This window comes from Malaclemys terrapin, chromosome 9 (assembly GCF_027887155.1).
Source record: "Malaclemys terrapin pileata isolate rMalTer1 chromosome 9, rMalTer1.hap1, whole genome shotgun sequence".
Lineage (NCBI taxonomy): Eukaryota > Metazoa > Chordata > Testudines > Emydidae > Malaclemys > Malaclemys terrapin.
In genome coordinates, this window is record NC_071513.1 from 72,926,361 (window position 1) to 72,948,840 (window position 22,480).

Genomic DNA, 22,480 nt, shown 5'->3' on the forward strand with positions numbered 1-22,480 from the left:
GATCACTGTGATCATCTAGTCTGCCCTCCTGTATAATACACGCTATAGACTATCACAAGATAATTTCTGGACCACATCTTTGAGAAAAAAAAATCCAATCTTGATTTAAAAATTTTCAGTCATGGAGAATCTACCATGACCGTTGGTAAACTGTTCCAATGATTAATTACTCTCACTGTTAAAAATTTACACCTTATTTCCAGTCTGAATAGTCTACCTTCAGGTTCCAGCCATTGGATCATATTATACCTTTCTTTGCTAGATTGCCATTATTAAATATTTGTTCCCCAGGTAGGTACTTATAAACTGTAAACCCCTTAACATTCTCTTTGTTAAGCTAAATAGATTGAGCTCCTAGAGTCTATCCTCATAAGGCATGTTTTCTAATCCTTTAATCGGTCACATAGCTCTTCTCTGAGCCCTCTCCAATTTAGCAACATCCTTCTTGAACTGTGGAAACCAGAACTGGACACAGTATTCCACCAGCAGTCACACCAGTGCCAAATACAGAAGTAAATAAAACCCTCTTGTCCTACTCAAGATTCCCCTATTTATTCATTCAAGGATCGCATTAGCCCTTTTGGCCACAGCATCGCACTGGGAGCTCATGTTCAACTGATTATCCACCATGACCTCCAAATATTTTTCAGTCACTGCTTCTCAGGACAGAGTCCCCCATCCTGTAAGCATGGCCTACCTTCTTTGTATACATCTAGGAACATTTACATTTAGCCATTTTAAAAATGCATATTTGTTTGCTTGTACCCAAGTTTACCAGGCAATCCAGATTGCTCTGTATCAGTGACCTGTTCCCTACGTTATTTACCAGTCCTCCAATTTGTGTGATCTGCAAACTTTATCAAGGATGATTTTATGTTTTCTTCCAGGTTATTAATAAGAATGTTAAATAGAGCAGCGCCAAGAACCAATCAGTTAGACACCTTTTAATGTGTGCCATGTTAATTTTCTATCATTGTAGCTTTTTAATCAAAATGCCATGCAGTACCAAGTCAACTACCTTACAGAAGTCTAGGTATATTACATCAACACTATTTCCTTTATCAACTAAATTTGTAGTCTCATCTGAGGATTCTCTGAAGGTAAAATTGAAAGGACATGTGATTAGGGTTACCATATTTAAAAAATAAAAACAGAAGAGGACACTCCACAGGGTCCTAGCCCCACCCCTTCCCCACCCCTTGGCCCCGCCCTAACTCCGCCCCCTCCCGAGTGCCCCGCATTCCCCCTCCTCCCTCCCAGCCACGCGAAAAAGGCTGCCCGGGAGGGGAGGCGCCCAGCTGGAGGCGCAGGGTCTGGGGGCTGCCCAGCAAACCATGAAGCCGGTAGCGCTCGGGCTTCAGGCAGCCCCCATGCCTCCGGACCCTGCACCCCCGGCCGGGCACTTCCCCTCCCGGACTCCAGCGGGTGCTGTGCTCCCTGAACTCCTGGGCTCTGTAAGCACCAAGCTGCCCGAGCACTACCGGCTTCGGGCAGCCCCCATGCGTCTGGACCCTGTGCCCCCGGAGCCCGGGAGGGGAAGTGCCCAGCCGGGGGCGCAGGGTCCAGAGGCATGGGGGCTGCCCGAAGCCGGTAGCGCTCGGCTCTTACAGAACCCAGGAGTCAGGGAGCACAGCAGCCCCCGGCGCCCGCTCTAAGGTAAGACAGGGAGTATTTTTCCCAGCCATGTTCGGCTTTTTGGAAATTCCCCCCGGACGGGGGTTTGATTACCAAAAAGCTGGACATGTCCGGGAAAAAACGGACGTATGGTAACCCTACATGTGATATGCTTTCTCCTAAAAATGCAGACATTGGGAGATCATGACCTACATGTTTCAGTTCCACACCCATGAGGGCAGGTAAGCGGTTATGCCTGCTGAAACTGGAAAAAGATCCACTGAACACAACTGCAGTATCATGTTTTTCTAAGATTTCCCTGTTGCACTAGAAACAGCACACAGCCTTTAACTAAGCAAGGCAGCTCCTTGAGGCACACACCACCACTTTAAAAATAGCCATTAGAAAAAAGCATAAACCTTCACCAGCCAGACAAAGCCCCGAAGCACGCTCAAGAACTGCTTACAGAGATACGCTCTTCAATCCGATCAGAAATAAGCTCTTCAATAGGTTATGCAGCATTTAGAATGATTATATGTCCATGCTGATATGAGGACACGTGTATTCTTCTGCTCACCTGTAAACAGGCATAAATACGAATGGACCCAAACAGTTTGGGTCTAAATCAATGGATACTGAGCTCCTTTTTTAAAGAGATACATAAACCAAAAATCACATTTCTCATTCAAATATTTTAACCATTGTCCTTTCCCAAGAGCCCTACATGGAGCAGGGAGGAAATCCATTGTGTGCTTGCCAGAGAAAAAAAACAGTGGAGTCACTGGGAGGATTAAAACAGTGGGCTTTTGCTATTTGTAGTTTCAGAGCATCCAGTCTTTGCTCCCTAAGTCTTAAAGGTGGCCTGTAAATGGAATGAACATTTCATTGCCTTTAACATATGCTGAGTTCCCACACTAGCCAGATTAAGAACATATTAACAAGTGAAAATTCACTTTTCCTTTTACATCATATCCATCCCTCCCGGAGAGCTATTTGTTATGATCCCCCAGCATGCACCATGCTGGTGACATCACCGCTTTCACAACACCCCACTGTGGTTTGCAGGGAGTTTGCATACTTTTGTAAACACTCTCAGTACATTACACACACACACAATTGATTATTGTTCGGAACTCAGCATCTCTTCTTTATTCACAAGTGACAACATAAACCTATGTCTGAGCTTCCTCCTGAGCTGGCTGCTCTTAAGGATTCTCTATTCTTGTCTTTCCAACTAGCTTTTCTTTCCCTTTTCTATCCTTCAGGGGGAGGCAATGAGATCCACCTGGTCTTGCTGCCAAACCACAGTGGGGGGAATTACTGTCTAGAATGCAGTTGCAAGTGTGAATTCACATAACACATCTGAACTGACTCAGGGAGGTAAAAGCCTCATTGACATACACCATTCAGCTGAAAGGTAATAAAAGCCAGTCCTTTAGGAAATGAAAGTTTTAGACTTCAGAAAAAACTTATTTTAAGGGCATTGGGTGAATGCAAATACTGTAAAAATTATTAGCTTGAGAAAAATGTTATATCCCAAAGCTATACCATTTTAAAAGTGATATGACAGTAGTTTCACAAAAAAACTATATCCCTCCAGCAGGACAGCAACAGCCAAGATGAATACATTACCAGGAATGCTTCTGTAAATGCTAACCCTGCCAAATCTCCTTCCAAGGGATTACACATTAATTAATTTTTAATTCAATAGAATTAGTTTCCTTAGTCTTCTGTGAATGCAAATCCACTGTTCCATCAGGCTTGGAACTGCTGGGTTTTCCATCTTTTCCATGTCTCTATGCAGACAAGAGGTTCCTCTTTTCTCCCCTACCAGTGCAATCTGCCTAACAACACCCTCTACAGGCACAGGGTTAAATTGAATGACATTTCTCCCCCAGGCCATATTGCCAAAGCTAAGAAGAAAGGGGGGATGGGAGGGGGACCCCTAGAAAAAAATCAAACCAGTTAGATGGTGAACTGTTTTCTGCATGGGAAAAATGGGGTTGGGGAAGCAAGAAATAAAAGCAGGTTTGTAAGAACCAGAAGATAAGGATCTATTACCCTTTCCATCCCGCCATACAGAAATTGCTGAATAATACCCAGGGTGAAACAGAGCAGGAATTCCCATTCAGAGAAGATAGAATTACAGGCAAGGAAACCAATTCTATTGTTCTCTAACCAACATGGGAACTCCTCCATTACTTCACAGAGCTGGAACTGCGGGGAAGCAACAAGCAGAAAAAAAACAACTTCTAACAATGAGGAAGGAAAAGTGAATGTGTCCAGAGTAGAAACATTGTAATATCAAACCTAATAGTACCGAGTAAAATTTTTAAGAGAGGGTCTTCACTGAAGAGCACCGGGGGATACTGAAGAACTCCATGTCCAAAGGTGGCATCAGATGAAGAAATCATGTCAGTTTTGTAGCATTTTGTGAATGAAAGTAAGTATCTGCCCAGCAAATTCCATTACAGATGGCTCTGTTTTTCTGTTCACAAAATAACCATAACCTTGGTGAAGTCAGCAACTATACTTTCAAAATTATCTCAATTAGAATATGATTTTATTCCACCTACAGATACAGAATTTTGAGACTCTGCACCTCTTTTTAGGTTACATAAATAAAATCTTGGATCTCCTCCATAGTATTATCAATTTTGTTCCAAGTACTGGATGGCTCAGTCAGTGAGGCAAGCTATCATGTTGCACAATTGCACTTTCACAAGTATATCATCTTGTCATTAGTAGATCTAGATACTCTCTTTTCTCAAGATGACCATCAGATGACCTTTAACTTCAGAACACCCAAGGAACAGGTGACAGACTGAAGGGCATTTCCTGAATCAGATAATGGTCATTCCTGATTGTAAAGCATAGACACTCATGGCAGTTGGGATGCACTGGGGAGAGGGCTATATTTCTTGGATCAGTAGAGCTACAAACTCCATCATGAAATCAGTTTTGCATATGAAAACAGACAAATTCAGAGTCAGACAAGATCATCCAGATCTATTTAAATCACCATGAAATACACTGAACCCTCTCTCTTTTGATGGGACTGGAACCATGGATCTATGGCGTAAGTTCTCAACATGGAGGTTGCTACTACACCCCTATACTTTATGACTAGGTTGGAGAGGAGTCCCAAAACGTTTCTCTGCTGTAACATTAGGTTGCTGAATGTAAAAAGTGGAGAACTGCTCCAGAGAAAAGGTTGTTCACTATACAGCTCAGAAAGCCTTGTCTTTTTCGCATTCAGTCTTAAAAGGAGACAAAAGTTTCAAGATGGAGTGGTTCTTGAAAAACTATGAGAAACCTTGTTTAAGAATTTTGATACTTGCTGGAAGTAGTAACAGATCACATTGAGAAGAAAGTTCTGAACCCAACCCAGGCACTAAAAGTAAGGTGGGTCTGGACTAACAGGGCTTCACTGTCTTGAGAGAATCCCCCTCAGCAATGACCTCTCTAGTTGATGTTGTGGAAGGATTTCCTCACCCCAGTGGACTGAAAGGGTTTAAGAGAGCTGTGGCTCTGGTACAGTTAGAAGTTGTAGTTGTGGCAAAATTACCTGAAACTCCCTTGAGTGTCTTTTGACAATGGATGGGTAAGCATAATTTTATTTGGGTCTGGGGAGTCCTTAAGAATATTTTGTTTTGTTATTTTAAAAAAGGGGCCCACTGAAGAGTTTTACCCTGTTCAAAGATGTCTGAACCAAGTTGCCTCTGGAAATAGTGTTTATATCTAAAGCCCAGAGCCATGGTGTTGCAAAGAAGAGATTTGGTGATATTACACAAGTCACAGGAAAATTAATATAATCTTAATATAACACATCTTCCCTTTAGTCTCCCTGGATTTCTGAGAGCATCGGAGAAATCATTAAAAACAATAAAAGAATCTACATGCATGCTAGTAAGCTTACCAGAGATCAAGAGATCACCCCATTTATAACATGGGCTCTGACAGGAGCAGTCCTTCAATGCCTCACAAAGGGAGTCTCTTCTATGGTCACAAGTTCATAACAGTCTCCGTTCAGAACTAGTAACCAGTTTTATGGGCCCCAGTAAGCCAAGTCCTTCTAATCCTTCTCTCATGATTGGGGTCCTCTGTGGATCAGGGGTCCTGTCTGTTTGATGGATAAGGAAGAAGGCCCTGATCCAGTTTAATGAATGAGGCTATTCATCCAAAAAACCCTTCTTTGTCTGTTGGTCCCTGGAGAATCCATTTTGAACTAGTATATGTGCACCTCTCCTGGGGAATAGGTTCAGAGGACTGATAACGGAGGAATTACATTAACATCTCCCTCCTACTAGAGAAGCTACATACAACTCCATAACACATACACAACTGCATTTTAATACAATGGACCTATATCCAATGAAGTTTAATCTAATGCAATAAAGTTTATCTTAATTCCGCAAGGCTTGTCCAGGATATTAACAGTTAATATCTACCTAATTTTGGTTTCTACACCTTGTGAGTGCATCTCAAAGAATCTCTGTAATCAAAATATTTTAAAAGTCAACCACAGGCTTGACATTTTATCCATTTATTCCTGAATAATAAAGTCACCTGAATTCTCTTTTCTTTACAATCTGTTGTTTCATTAAGAAAAAAGTCACAAAAGGTTATGAAATTATCATTTATTGAACTTCAAAAAAATGCTGCACCACTGAGCTTTATTATGCCTAGTGCTTGATACTAAAATCAATCCAACCTCATCTGCATTTTGCCTGGAGAGCAAAAACAACCCTAGTATTTATTTCCAAATTCTGGAGGGCTTTGGTGGAATTGTAACCATGCTTTTTTAATGGAACTATAACAAAAATGTTAATAAATATGACATAGTTCCCTGTTTAGGAACCAATCTGCTATGTATATGCTTAACTTTATGCAACAGCTATGTCTACACTTGGAGCTAGGGGTATGATTCCAGTTTGTGAAGACACTCTCACTAGCTCTCTTTGAGTTGTGGTAGGCACAGCACAGTGGCAACCAGCAGCACAGGATAGCTGCACCAAGTACATACTAATTTGGTCCAGGTAGATTTGTAACTGAGGTAGCTAGCCTGTGCCACCACTTCGCATTGTGTTACACAGCCACACTACTATGTATAGTGTGCTAACTCGATCACAGCTAGAACGGGTATGTCTATGCAAGCTGGGAATTGCATCCCTATCTGCAACTGTAGATGTGGCCACTGTGAGTAGGTCCCCTGAACTCAATGGAACTTGTACATGCATTACCCTTTGCTGAACCTGGGCCTTGTTTATTTAGGGATAGGAAAATGCTTGATAAACAAAGGCTATTTTCTATTTGGCTTACTATTGTATTATGATTTTGGTTTAGTCTGAATAGATACTTATGGTGATTGATACATAATCGGGGCCGGCTCCAGGCACCAGCTTGTAGGAGGCGGCATTCCGCCCAATCCTAGGGCGGTATGGCCGCTTTGTGTGTGTTTGTGTGTGTGTGTGTGTGTGTGTGTGTGTGTGTGGTGTTCTGCTCCACCCGCCCTGTAGGGGGTGGCGGCGCAGAGAATGGGAGCACCCTGCTGCAAGCCCGGCAGGGCAGCCCGCGTCCTTCCCTCCCCGCCGACCAGAGTGCTGCAGAGCCTTCCGGCAGGGGGCACAGCGGGAGGGGCCGCGTGGTAGCACCCCACACTCCCTCCCCTTCCCCCCGCCAGCCGGGGCACATCTGCAGCGCAGGGAGTCCACCTGCACTCTGGCGCTGCAGGTTTTTTTTTTTTTTTTGCTTGGCTGTTCTGGCTGCCCTGGGTTTTTTTTTTTTTTTTTCCCCTTGGGGCAGCCAAAAAGCCAGAGTACATAATACCACATAGTATGTTTCTAGTTTCTTGTACAGCTAATTAGAATATCGGCCCTGTACATAATACCACATAGTATGTTTCTAGTTTCTTGTACAGCTAATTAGAATATCAGGTTCCCTCACAGCTGTTCTTCCTTCTGTGGTCCCTTGCTGTCCCCCTTTATATCATACTTATCTTTACTATGGCTCCATCCCTAACTATCTCCATCATCTCTTCCGCTGAGACTAGTTTCCTTGCTTTCCTTCCTTGCCACCCCATCTTCAGCTTGCTTCTTCTCGTCGTTCTTCAGTGTAGCCCTCCGCTCTCTCTCTCCTCAACTAGCCAGTCTCTTCCTCTGCCTTGTCATCATGGGTCATGCTCCTCGTCTACTGGTCTGCCCTCTAGGTCCACTTGTTTGTCAAGGTCAGCAAATCTTGAGCTATATGTGCAGTCTCCTCTCTCCTTTGCTCCATCATGTCTTTAAATCCCCATCTGAACTCCACCATTATCTCCAGATGCATCTCTAGGCCTCAGATCTTCTCTTCCATGAGCTCTCTCAGGTGACATTTCATACAGAAGTAGCTTCTGTCAGAGTAATATACATCCTGCAGCTTCTGCATCCAGTCATCTTCTTTGTTTCCTCTCTTCCTCAGGTCACCTCTAGTGCTACCTCAGTAGCCATCATTGTCTTCACTTCCTAGTCCCTAGTCTTAAAAATGAAAGGACAAAAATCCCCCAAACTCCCTACTACAAAATCCCACACAAACTCCCCTGCTTGCTGTCCTTTGGTCACTGGCTTATAAGCCTTTTGTCTAGATCAGTCCTGCCCCTCATTAAGGCTTGGCAGTTATTTGTCCATCAGTGATCAAAGACAGAAAATCTCCAGTGCACACTCATCTGGGAGGCCTCCAGCTCAGTCACAATACACAGCCCCCAAACAGACTATGCAAAATACAAACAGCAAACAATCCACCAAAAAGCAGACCAAAACAAATTCACTTTCCCGCAAGGAAAAAGGACTAACTCCTTCCTTGCTAAGTAAAATCCCTTCCTGACCCCTGTTGGTGGCTGGCTGAAACCCTGATGCATGAGCTTTAGAACATAAGAAAAACTAGGAGTGAGCCCCAGTGCTTCTGAGCCTTGCCCCTCCCTCTCCACCATCACAAGTAACCCCATCATACAATCACAATCATAAATTTGTCCAGCTCTCTCTTCAAACTAATTAAGTTGTTTGCTCCCCACAACTTCTATTGGGAGGTTGTTCCAGAAACTCACTCCTTTGATTAGAAACCTTCTTTTTGTTTCCAGCCTGAATTTGTTCATTGCCAGTTTATACCCACTTATTCTTGTGCCAACATTGTCCTTTTGCTTAAATTGCTCTTCACCCTCCCTGGTATCCCCTCCCCCCCAAAATGTATTTATACAGACTAATGGTATCCCCTCTCAGTCTTCTTTTGTAAGACTAAATAAGCCAACCTCTTCTAGTCTCCTCTCATAAGATAGGACCTCCTGGTAGCTCTTTTCCACACCTGTTCCAGTTTAAATTCATTTTTCTTGAACAGGGTGACCAAAATTGGTTTCCAAACATTACCAGCTTCAAAACACACCATGACAGGGAGTCAACACTTGGCTCTGGAAAATGTAAAAACTTAAATTAAGGTAATTTGGAGGCAATATAACTAGTTCATTTTGACTTAGGTTGAAAAGATCCAAACTGCAACGTGTGACACGCTGATCAGTCAGGGATTGGAGGTCATCACTGTATCTATGACACGCATTAAATGTAATTCAGAAGAAATATGCATATGCACTTTTTGGCTATGTCTAAATGCAAAATTTTCATCTGTAAAGGAATATACACTTCAGGAAAACTATTTATAGCATGTGGTATGAATGTATTGTCAGTGTAAGTGTATTGTCAAAGTAGCTATTACATACATTTCCTAGCTGTAGGTATTGAGCAATTGTATTTCCTGAAAATATTAAATATATATTCCCACTATCATTCTAGAAGTCTACTGGCTAATCTGCAGAATTCACTGACAGATCTGAGACTCTTTTGATCATTTTCCCTATCAGTGTGGAAACAGATCTGAAAATACAATGCATTTCTCAGAATGTATTATTAGATACAGAAGAGTCAGATAGCATTTACTGTTGCAAAACAACAAACAGAATTCTTGGAACTTCCGGCCCAGATAGGAACCCATAAAATATACATTTCTCTTCCATGTAAGAATATCACAAAGCATATCTACAAAGAGGCAAACCACTCTACAACATTTTCAATCACAGACTAGCCTGCTGTGCTCAAAGTAGAGTTACAAAAAGTGAAGATGGAACTTGATGAGACAGCAGCAGGGCTGGAAAGACTAGAAACACACAGTTTCCGTGGGGACTTCATGAATGGTATTGCACACAATTGAGCTAAAACTCAAAAGCTATATGTGACTGTGACCTTGACAGATTCAAAAAATGTGACATTTTTAATAGTGTGTGTTGTAACCAGTGGCTACCTTCGTACAAAATAAAACTTCCTGGAACCACAGGTTCAAATCCCAACAGGGTGTACACAGGGTTTATTTTTCTAGAATAATTAACTACATTTCTAGTAATATATTGTGTCTTTCAAATGAGAGCTTACTAAAAACAGAGATGTTGAGTAGCCATTAAAAAAAACCCTGCACTTTTCATAAGATCGTTAAAAAAAAAAAAAAAAAAAAAAAAGCAAACCCAATTTCTCAATATACTTGCTCAAGCTTTCTCCCCCATATCCCAGACCCCTACTGTTATGCAGCATGCTGTGTGATATTTTTGTCACCAAGTATGCAATCTTCTACTTAAAAGGTGGCTTCACTGCAGTAGTGCTATGGGATTATACAACTTTCAAAGCAATGTAGGATCCTTTGCTATATAAATGTAAAAGATTACTACTACTGTGTAAATAGAAGAAAATCATGCTAAAAAGTAGATGCTTTACCCTTTTGCTTTTCTTAAATTGATTTGAAGTTTGGAATTTCTAGTTTATTAATAAAATGGCAGAACTAAAAGATTTTGTACCATATATATATCAAAGATTTCCCATACCTTATACCTAAAAAAGCATACATCTATTTTCAGAAGAGCTATGGTTAAGCCTAAAACCATTTCCAAGTGTTTTACTTGCTAATTTTATGTATTATTAACTCAGGGCAGGGATCATATCTTCAATCTTCCTACATATATGCCTATGGCCTATAGACAAATGATAACTAAATAATAATAAGTGACATTCACAAGCTTTTTATGTATGAATGTTAAACAAAATGGTCTCACCTCTATTTCATCCCATTTTAGATCAACAACTTTTTGTCCTGCTTTTGGCTGCCAAGTAGGTAATGTCACAGTTGCTCTTGAATGGGGTAAAACAATGTCAGGTTCCAAGGTTGCTGATACTGGCCTGATTTGTCTTGGTGGCAGTGACTCTGCCCATCCAGAGACTGGAAGGCTGTGAAATGAGCGTTCACAGTTTGTACCTTCATAGCCTTCATTACAAACACAGAGGTAGCCATCACCGTTACTGCTGCAGTTACCATGGAGACAAGGGTTGCTGGCACAAGGATCTGAAACAAACTGAGGGGAAAAAAACATCTGGGTCAATTACTTCATACACAAGATTTACTTCTGCATTTTAGAAATGCCATAAACATTTTTATAAAACAGGATTTATTTTTCCAATATTTAGCTTTCATGATATATATTTATGGGTCAAAATTCATCCCTGATATAAATTCAATGATTTCAGAGGATTAAAAAAACCGGGGATTAATATGGTCCATTATTCCGAGGTCAATGAACACAGGTTCATTGATGACAGGATTACAAAGAAGTAGTAAATAAAACAGTAGTGTCAGCTGTGTTCAAATTATGTAGTTTGCAACTGTAACAGGGTTGCTCCTCGGCTCGCAAAATCCACTGCTGGGTCTCTGGTTGGGTGGAAAAGACAAAAGGATTTTATATTCAGGTGGGGCACCACCTGCAGCAGGCTTATTCAGCAACAATAGGCACATCATGGTAGCAAATTGAAACAATAGCCCCACATCAGGCCTACCTTGCCTCAGGGAGGTTCAGGTAGGCAACAGTCTCTAGTCACCTCCGACCAGAGCTAGGCTCCTCTCATGGAGAGCAGGTGGTCATCCGTCCCTCCCAGCTAGCATCCAGTTGAGCTGGAATCTCCCCTTTTAACCCTTCCCTCTAAGCCCAATATCTATTGTCGGTGTAACAGGACAGGGCCAACTAAGTCCACAGCAGTTCATTGACTCTTTTCCTGGCTAGTGTGGGGTTCATATACCTCATCATAGTAATCATCATAGGAAAGTCTGATGTTAACCTCTCCTGGGGATGTTTTCTAAAGGTATCTGCCACTTGGTGTAATCTGGTACATTCCAAAGACTAAACCAAAGAAACCAACAGTATCTTTATGAAACAAGAATAAAAGGCAATTTCTAGCATGAATAGTTTAGCAGCAAGCAAAGAAGGGGCTACGCTCCATTAGAGAGACAGGATGACCACCAATATTTATTAAAGAAAATATTTAATTTTTAAGTTTGTATGGACCTGTTTCCGAAAAAAATAAAGGCGTCGTCTTTACTGTCTAAGTCTGCCATGCCGGTTACAAAATCTAGTTTCATTGAATCAGGAGCTAAGAAAGTATTACATGGAGGGAGGAAAGGGTGTTAGAAGAGATTAAATAAAGAAATCTAGGTCTTCTGATCTCCTTTATCTTGTTAAATATAGAAGAAATTCAAGAAAACAGGAAAATTCCACTACATATATCATAAAACTTTTTTTACAACTATTATTTATTTGAAAAATTACTTCCCTACCATAAATACATCATGTTCTCTTTTTGTTTGAAAACTTATTAAAATCAGAACATCCAGCATTAGATCACCTAGCTGATAAACCAAATCCCGCAAAATTAGCAGTGTACTTACACCTGTACCAATATGTCTGGGCAAATGTATCTCAATATCACTGTTTCTTGCAGTTTTGTGGCAATACACAAAATGACAGTTCTAGGGTAGTTCTAATTCTATCTAATAATTTTTGCTAGTGCTTTACCTATGGGTAAAGTCTTGAATGTATTCCTCTTATCAGTATTTGTTTTTCTTGAATCCATCAGTCTGCACATCTGTTTCTCTGAAGTCAATTTTATTAATCATTTCTTCAATATCACCATATGTAGCAAAATGCCATGCCAAATCTCTTGGGAAACCAACAACACTTATGGTACAGGATGACAAACAGTTTCAATCAAAGAATAGAATCAACCAGTATACTGGCAATAATTTTTGATTAAGATACAAATTACTGGGAAGATTTTCTTTTTTAAGTAGAAGCTGGCCAGAACTCGAAATCTCTATAATAGGTCAAACGAGAAACATAGCTTTTAGAACTCCCAAACCTGGAGATCTGAAATCTGGATCTGAATCTGTTCCTTCCCCAATTTCAAGGTGTTCAGAATCCACTGAGATAGATTCATGCTGTGAACTTGGATCCAGATCTAGATTTGGGGGTTCTCCCCATCTCTGGTTTTAAGGAAATATAATACTTGTAAAGAAGGTCAGATGGACAATCATAGAAAAAGAAAATAATAACATTGAGCATTTTTCCATCTGTAGATTTCAAAGCCCTTACAACAAGTGGGACCTATCGTAGTCTCCAACTTAAATATGAGGAAACTGAAGCACAGGAGGTGAAGTGACTTGCCCGAGGTCACACAATAGGTCACTGATTGAGGTAGGAATTGAAGCCAGACCTCCTCCAGATTCCAGTTCTAGCAGCCCAGTCCCCAGATTCCATTGCCTCTTCTGTTAGGTATTGCACCATCAGTAGCAGTAAAAGCTTCCTCATAGCACCCCACTGAAGTATTTCAACCCTTAGCTGAAGGTAAGTTGAATTTGTATGGCACAACTCTGTGATGCTGGCAGATCAGGTGCCAGCTCATGCCAAGGTCCCAGGCATCACTGCCGGAAACCAGTCTTGTTTACCTGTGAGTTAGCATTATCAACATAAATATTAGATGTTAAGTTGATAAGAATGTGTTTATTGTTTAGATTTCATAAAATACTTGATGCTGCATGTATTAATCTCACTTATAACCTCTATAGCCTATGGTTTAAAGTTATATTGAGTGTTTCCATTGTAAACCTCTGTAATTCTGTGACTCACCAAACAGGAAATGAAGCATTAATAAAGGTACAGGACTTGTCCTGCATACAAGATGGCCCACTGAAGACAAATGGGGTATTTTGCAGCATCAAAGGAGAGAGACCCTGTTGATTGCATTCCTAACTCCCTCCAGGAAGGAGAGACCTACGCATGAATTAATCCCATCAGTTTGGAAGCTGGAGTGAAGGGGATAAAAATCCCTGAAAAGGAGAAACAATCTCTTTCATGTTGTCTGGACTCTGAGGGGCAAAGATTCCTAAACTTAAACAAAGAGATTCCCATGCTGCTTGGCATGGGTTAGCCCTGAAAGACATTTTGAACTGACAGATTATTACAACTGTCACCTTTTATATCACAGATTGAAATTCCTTTGTGTAGATATGCTTGCCTTAACCTGTAAATAATTCTTATGTCTGTTTCCTAGTTAATAAAACTATAGTTAGTTTATTACAGGATTGGCTACAAGCGTTGTCTTTGGTGTGAGATCTAAAGTACAAATTGATCTGGGATAACTGACTCGTCTCTTGGAATTGGAAGCAACCTGAATATAGGGTGATCTTTGGTGTAAGTGACTATTTGTCACGTAGTCCTAGGTGGTAAAATAGACTGGAGTGTCCAAGGGCTCCATTGTAAGACTACTGTAGTACTTTGGGAGTTCACATTTGTTACTGGATTGGTGAAATCTAGTAACAGTACATACAACCAGTTTGGGACGTCTGCCCTGCTTTATGACAGTTTCCCCTGAAGTTAGCACTCTTGGTCATGAGCCGCTCCAGACAAACTCCCTCAATGCTGAAGGCCTCCTTAGTCCCAAGGAAGACCCGACCTTAGTGGGAGAGAGTGCCATTGTTGATCTACTTGTGGATCTTTGTCAGGCTTATCCTTTCTGGAAGCATCATTTCTACTCTCATCCACAAGGGAAAGAAACAACGTAGCAATGAAAGGATCCCAAGTCTCTAATCCCATCTTGGCTCCAGAAATAAAAGGAGCAGCAGTGTACAGACTCTGGGGACGTATGCATAGATGAGAGAGAGTTCCCCACAACGTAGTTCCAAAGGTGTCCCTGTCTCTTCCCCTGCTCTGATCCCAGTGTCACAGACAGGAACAGAACTTATAAGACCCACTATTGAAGGAGTGGAGATTTGCATCAAAGCATCTCTTTGAAATAAGCAACAATGCAAAATGCCTCTGGTGTTGTGTCAGACCAAAGACTGATACATTCAATCACAAACACATTACTGTTAAAATTAAACAAAATACTTCTTTATGCTTTTTCCCTGATTCCACTTGTCATCAAAGTTGTGAGAAGACAAATCTTTGGTCATAATGATTGGCTTGGTGTTGGCTAGACAATATATTGGTACTCTGGTCTCCTGACTCTCTCATGGGAACGTCCCTGTCCTTTACCAGTGTCAATCAGACCTCCCGATGAAATAAAATGGTTTCATTCTACATCCCAATCCAGAACCCTTCCACTCAGAACCTGGATTATGGGATGCTGACAAATTCTGCCCTAGCCTCTTCTGCAGAATTGCGGAAAATCTTATCAATTTCGAAGCCATCTACACTGAAATATTATTCTCAGATTTGGGAGAGGTTTCCCTAAGGGCAGTAGAAAGCAATCTGCCTCTGCATTCTGTTTCTATATAATCTATTTTGGATTATTTGCAGTACATAAAGTCTTTCATCTCTCTGCCTACAGCCAACGTGCATCTGTGTGCCATCTCAGCATACCATCCAGTTGATAACTCCACTGTGTTCCGTCAGGGACTGCAGTAAAGGATTGGTGAATTTACCTTCACTGATCTGTGAGTTAGCCCCAATATGCGATCTCAACCTGACAAAGTCAATTAATGTGTCCTTTGAGCACTGAAACTTCAATCACGAGGGACAAATGTGACCCCAATGAACACTGTTTTCTAGAAAGTTCTTGAACTACAGTGAGACCAAGGTGATTAATTAGCTCATTTTTGTAAAACACTTTGAATGCGTAATGCGGTATACACATATTAAGCATTTTTATTATTGTATCCTGCATGAGGGCTGGAAAGTCCTGGCTGAAGCCTGGCACGTCAGCACAATCAGCAGGAAACCCACAAAAGAGTTGTTTCTGTAACTGCCGTACGGGATTACATTTTAACATTTATGGCAAACTGAAGCAATGAAGCTCTGCATGCTTTAAACTAATGCAACTGGGGTTTTCAGATGTTAGAAAACATGGAAAGATTTCTATAAGGTTATGGTCAAACTAACTCTCCATGAGGTTTATACCCTGTGCTGCTATCATATTACTTGTTTTTCTACAGAAAATTCTGCCAGTTCACTTATTTACAATAATTCTAATATTGATGCACAATTGTTGCTTTTGAGAAAAAACTTGTTTTACTTTTCAATGTATGGAAGGAAGCAACCAAAGTATTGTTTCTTTTATTTATGTTCATTTGTACTTTTTGTTTCTTGCTACATGCGCCATGGATCCAAGATGCTACATGTGCCATGGATCCAAGATGCATCATATCCCAGCCTCCAGTTGTTTGACATCTACATTAAATTTCACTCCCCAGCATTCCTTTTACAATATACCAGGATGATTTTAGAGTAAAGGATTTCATACCTATGTATTTTTTGTAGCACTGAGACTCCAATACCATTTATGTGAAAAGCAACAGCAGAGTGACAGTAACAAAAGTAAACTGTTTTCTAGGAATTGTGGGAAATAAATAAGAATCTCAGCCAACTCAAAACAGATCTGCTCATTTAGCTCACTACAACCACCACCAAACCATTAGGATTAGTTCTAATCAAATTTCTCAGTTATTTTGAAGTATTTATTGTGTACAATATGCCTGTTTAAGGAGATACTCTGAAACAGAAGCCTCAATATATCTGGTAGTCTAAACTATCTCCTTCGTTTAATCTCATACTTCAGCTTGTATCTCTGATTCCACCTCTTGGATATCTTGTCATCTCAAACTGAACATGGCCAGAACCAAACTCCTTATCTCCTCTCCAAAATCTTTTCCATTTGTGGTGAGAGACCTCCATATTGAAGCAAAAATAGTATTAATAAATTATAATAATTTATTCTTATGTTAGATCATTACAAAATTGCCTGTGCCTTTACTGATTTTTAGGGAATATTTATCATTACTTTCATACATATAATGCCTGGAGAAAAAAATCTCAGAATTTTATATTTGTTTATTTAATTATATGAAATGTCCAAGCTAAGGAAATTATTAGGAATTCTCTTTCAATGTGACAAACTCAAGTGTCAAGGAATACAACACCACGTTTATTACACCCAAATGTGTTTATACAAACCCTAAAATGCAGCTTTTTAAATTCCAATTTCACTATAATGCTATACTATTTGTTTTGATGCGCTGTTTTAAAAATAGTATCACTGTGTGACGGGTTCGGTCACAGAGACCCCTTTGGGACTGTCACCTGATGTGCTGAAACTACCTCTTGCGCCCGTTTTCTCTGATGGCTTGGAACTCCAGAACCCTGCCTTGTTGAGCCAGACATGCTAGTCCACTGAACACAGACCCAGGTCTGGTCCATGCCCCCAAAGCTGCAGACTTTAACCAAAAACTGCTCAGCAAGTCACTTATCTCCAGCACCCAGACACCCAGCTCCTGATGAGATCTTTTGCATGAAGCATATTCCAGTTACATTATATTTACACTCATAAGCATATTTCCATAAAACATATGGAGTGCAACATCACACACTGTTTATTGAAATTTGTGTTTTGTATAAATATTTAATAAGTTTTAGATGCAAGTTGTGAATGCTATGATAAGTCGTAACTAAGGAACATTGGGTCAAAAGACAAACAGAGTCTTATTACAGCCCAGGATACTTCTCTAGACTAAAACATCAGTTGGCAAAGATGATTTAATCTCAAACAACAGACCCTACAAAGGTAGGCCCTGACTTCAAAAGCAATCATGCATAGGGTTGTATTATCAGAACTGTAAACCAGGTGGTAAAACAGATTCTTTTAAAATCACTCTAAAATCTTTATTCTTGAAACTAAGAAAAACATATATAGTTGAGAAATATTTTGTAAGACACCTCTGTTTTTCTGAAATGTTGAGATGGTAAGTCTTTGTGAAATGGGCTTACCATCTCAAATATGATAGTTAAATGCAGATTTCATGTAATTTCCTAATGCCATTGCTATGGAAATGGTAAAATACTTGGTGTATAAAAATAGGATCTAATGACCTTGATAAGCTGATTACTAATACAAGAATACTGTTGACTAATACAAATAGAATATTTATATTAACTAGGGAATTATTTGGCAACTTTAAGAAACTTGTCACCAAACTCAGAAGAACAAGAATAACCCCTTCAAAAAGTTAAGAAAGGACAACTTCTTGAACAACTATTCCAGTCTGAAGATTCTCTCTAATAATTATTTAATTTGAATATACTATTTTAAGAACTCAAAACAAGTGTTTATACTTTTTGAAATCAGAATTTCAAATCCTGTTGAATCCTGATGAAACGGAAGAAATATCTTAGAAAATGGGCTAAATGAAGAAAAAGTTAGAACTCTAAGATTATCTGAGACTTACCTGCCACAAAAGACCTGAAGAAGAGCTCTGTATAAGCTTTGAAAGCTTGACTCTTTCACCAACAGAAGGTGGTCCAATAAAAAAAAAATACTACCTCGCCCACCTTGTCTCATAAAAGAACAAAGGCAATTAGAAGCGTATTGCATACTAATTAAGCAGCATGTCTATTCAGGAGCTGAAAGTGTAATGAAAGTCAAACCACAAAGACATTGAGAAATGGAAAGATGACAGCATCAATTTCTAATCTAAACAAGACTGAAAGAGGGTTTCCTATGATTTCATGAAATTGGAGGAGGGGGTATAAAAATTTTGGAATGATTCTCCAACAGCACTCACTCTCCAACTCTTCTCAATTTCACAATATTCAACACAACTCATCCTGTCTATCTCTACAAGCAAGCTGCAACAGAAGACAGCTAAGAAGAAAAAGAAGAGATCAGCAACACAGCGGCAGCAAAAAGCAATCACATGACATTATCAAGACCTCAGCATGGTGAGATGGAAGTAGCTAAAATATTGCCCAGGGATTCGATTTAAAAAGTCTTGTAATGATTTTACTGGAATACTAAAATGCTATTGAAACTTAAGACATTAACAGTATCTCCTGCTAACCCAACTGTTTAGGCCACGTATTCCTGGACAGGAGACGGGTTAAACATTGGTAAACAGAGAAATAGTGGGAATTGCTACTCACTGGCCAAAGGGAACTGCAGCACCATGGACAGCTCAGTGCTGGCAGGAACCAGGGGAGTAAGGGCCTGAACATAGAAAAGCCCTGAATAAAGGTAAAGCTCTGGTGAAAGCTGGGGCTGTGGGAAAATAGGCCCAGGGAACTGAAAGCAGTTTCATTAACAGGACACAGCAGCACATAGCTGCTGCTCTTAGGGTCCCAGACTAGTGGGCAGGCCCAGGTCCCTCCTCCCATAAGCCACTGGGGAAATGGCCTACAATTGGACAACAATAAGCCCCCAGAAGGGGATCTGAACTGCTTAGTGGCTTAGATGGAGAGCTGGTGCCAGAACAGACCAGAGAGGGTGAAACCATTGCCTCCAGGGAGAAAATCCTGGGGGTTCGCCTCGATACTAGGTCCAGGACTGTTTAAAGACTGGAGACACACCTGACCAGAAGGGGCACTAGCAAGAGGTGGGTGGGTGCGACACTGTTATAAACGGATTTAAATATTTTCTTTGATTTCACAGGATTTAGTTCAGGCCTCTGCCCATTTATAAACTATTTGTTATCCTTGATAAAGCAAACAAGACTCACCTTCCCTTAAACACATTCTTTTATCCATCTATAAACAGTTGTAGTTATCAACGATATACTAAGATTGGATTCATAACAATTTTGGGAAATAATATCTTGATCTTAATTTACCAAGAAAAAAGTGGCTAAGAGGCATTTCACTCTATTAAAAGCTCTCGAGTTAGAATCTTTTCAGTACATTTCTCTGTGAAGTGACCAGTGTTTAGCATTTGTGTTCTGTTTTGTGTTTTGTTTAATATTTTCTTTTCCTTTCTTTAAAAATAAAACAGCCATGGTTAATAACTGTAATTATTTTGCTTGATTTTAATTGTGGTCTCTCCTAAAGTATGTAAAAGAACCCCAGAGACTAAAATAGTGGGAGTCACATCTCTGAACAGGCAATAAGGGAAACAAATAGTAAGAGCATTTCTTGTTCTTTAGAGTAATATTTTTAGTAATTTTTGGGAAAAACTACTGAATGCTCAACAATTTCAGTTACCTATTTTACGCCATATAATTTCTTCCTCTTCTATCACTGTCAACTACACCACCATCTTCTCCATCCTTCAGGCCAACAGGCTGGAGTGTCTCTTCCTCTTTTTCTCCACACATCTGCACCATTTCTAAATCTTATTACTACTTCTTTCTCAACATATCCAAGATCCATCCATTTCTTTCTATCCATGTAGCCCTCTCTCTCATTCAGGCCTTCAGTATGGACAGTCTTAATTATGGCAAATCTTCCTCTCTGGTGTCCCAAACACATTGGCCCCTTCCACCCATATAAAATTATGTCTCTAAATTCATCCTTTCTATTCATTTGATCATAATGAAATGTAAGCTTCTTATCACCATCTTCAAACTCTACATAACTCTGACCTTTCTTATTGTCCCCCTTTGTCAAGCTCCACGTTGTCCCCATACTCTTTGCCCTGCCATCGATCCTAACCTCCTTCGCCCATGTCAGATTTTGACACAATGACCTCTGTTCCTTCCTTCATGCTGCCCCCTATGCATGTCATGATCTCCCTAATCTCATCCATAAGGCCCTTACCATGTTCACATTTAAGTTTCTTTTAAAGACCCAGCTCTGCTGAGCTGCTATAGTAAATCTTGTTGATTTACATATCAATTTGATCTGTTTTTGTTCCTTTTCCCAGATCTCTGTCCTTACACTGTGAGCTCTTCAGAGCAGGTACTGTCCTTAATTGTTAGGAAAACACCAACTGGACACTACTTCAAAACAAACTACTAAATCTCACTGAGGTACTTTTACACAGCAGAGATGGGTATACTAGTCTACCACAAAACTGAATTTCCATTTCTCCTTTGGATCTAGCAGCAGATTGATCTTAGTTTCCCATAAATCCAAATTCCCACCATACTGATGCAGAATAGATGATCTAATGGGGAGTAAAGTTGTTTCATTTGACTCCCTACTTTCATAGCCTTCCCCACTTCCCAAATCCCTATATGACAATATGCAAGAACATAAGAGTTGGATTAGCTTCGTACCAGAACTCTTCCATCACTTGTACTCCATCCCCAAGAGATTTTAAACAGATATCACTGTTCTAGGAAGTAGGCAGCATTAAAACATGTAGAAAGAGAACAAACAAGAGCGTGTACAGAGCGGACTGTTGCACAATGAAGGCATGGAAGCAGCCCATAAATGGGACCACACAGAAAGAGAAGGGGGAACAGAAGAAGGGAAGAGACCACTGAGCCAAGACAGGAGAGGAGAGAGAAATGGACTGATAATAAAGGGACAGAAGGTGAAGACAGATGGTCATGGGTAAGGAGGAAGAAATAGATTTTACAGAAAGAAAACAATAGCTGAAACCTAGTAGGTGAATTTATTTTTTAACTGTTCAGATGAAAAAGTTATAAGATGATTTAAAAGCAGTTCCCAAACACACTCTTCAGTCCTATGTTTTGAAAGTACTACTCTCAAATTTTTTAGTTTCTATATGATTTAGCACCAGGCAGCATCATTGCTGCTGCTCTGGGCAATATTAACCGATTGCCACTAGAGTGGCTATTGAGTTGTAAGAGCACAGGAGGTGTCTGACTGGCAGGGAGCAGATGGCTTCTTAGAATGTAAGTCATTGCATTCTGCTTACAGCTGCTCGGGTGGTAACATGTTGGTATTACTCAGAGTAGACGTAACTCCCAGTGGGCTAGCAGCAACAGTGCTGCCCACACTATATAACACTTAAAAAACTAAAATGTTACTCAGTAAGGCAAACTGAAAACAACATCTGATCAGTGCCTTAAGAGGTACAAGCACCTCCCTCTATGGCTTATTCCTTTTAAGTAAATTCTGTAGAGCCTAACATTTCTCATCTCCCATTGCTCCTCACTTCACCACATGCATTTTGCTTTGCCCTTTATCTCCTTCTCCCACTCTCCTCCTCCTGTTGGTTTCTCCTCCTCCCTCCAACCTACATTTAAAATGACATATCTCTTCCTGTATGCAGCGTTGTTGTAGCTGTGTTGATCCCAGAATATTAGAGAGACAAGCTAGGTGAAGCAATATCTTTTATCGGACCAGCTTCTATTGGTAAGACATGCTTTCAAGCTTACTTTGACCTCTTGTTCTTCCTGAAGAAGAGCTCTGTGTAAGCTCAAAAGCTTTCCTCTCTCACCAACAGAAATTGATCCAATAAAAAATATTACCTCACCCACCTTATCCCTCTTCCTGTTCATACAACTTCCTTGCTCTCCTTCAAATCCATCCCCCAAGCCCACTTCTTTCACACTGCCCTCTATCAGTCACTCCCATCCCTCCGCTACCTACTCTTGTCCTATCTCAGGGTCTTTATGGAAATACCAGATATCTATCAAATGAATCATACAGAAAGACATTGTACCAGATCCTCAGCTGCTGTAAATTGTTACAGATCAACTAAAATTGAATGAACGATACCAAATTTATGCCATCTGACAATCTGGCCCATTTTTTAATTTGTTTTAACCTTTCTCCACCCCTTCGTTTGTGTGTTATCTTTAT

At 40.3% G+C, this 22,480-nt stretch overlaps 1 protein-coding gene across 1 annotated transcript in view; it reads right to left on the bottom strand.

Moving 5' to 3' along the window:
- The window catches only part of DNER (delta/notch like EGF repeat containing), a 292,283-nt gene that overhangs the window by 140,979 nt on the left and 128,824 nt on the right, over positions 1-22,480 (bottom strand). Inside the window, exon 2 of the mRNA XM_054040696.1 lies at positions 10,733-11,029. Within this exon, the coding sequence (XP_053896671.1) occupies positions 10,733-11,029 (297 nt within the window). The remainder of the gene's footprint in view (positions 1-10,732; positions 11,030-22,480) is intronic.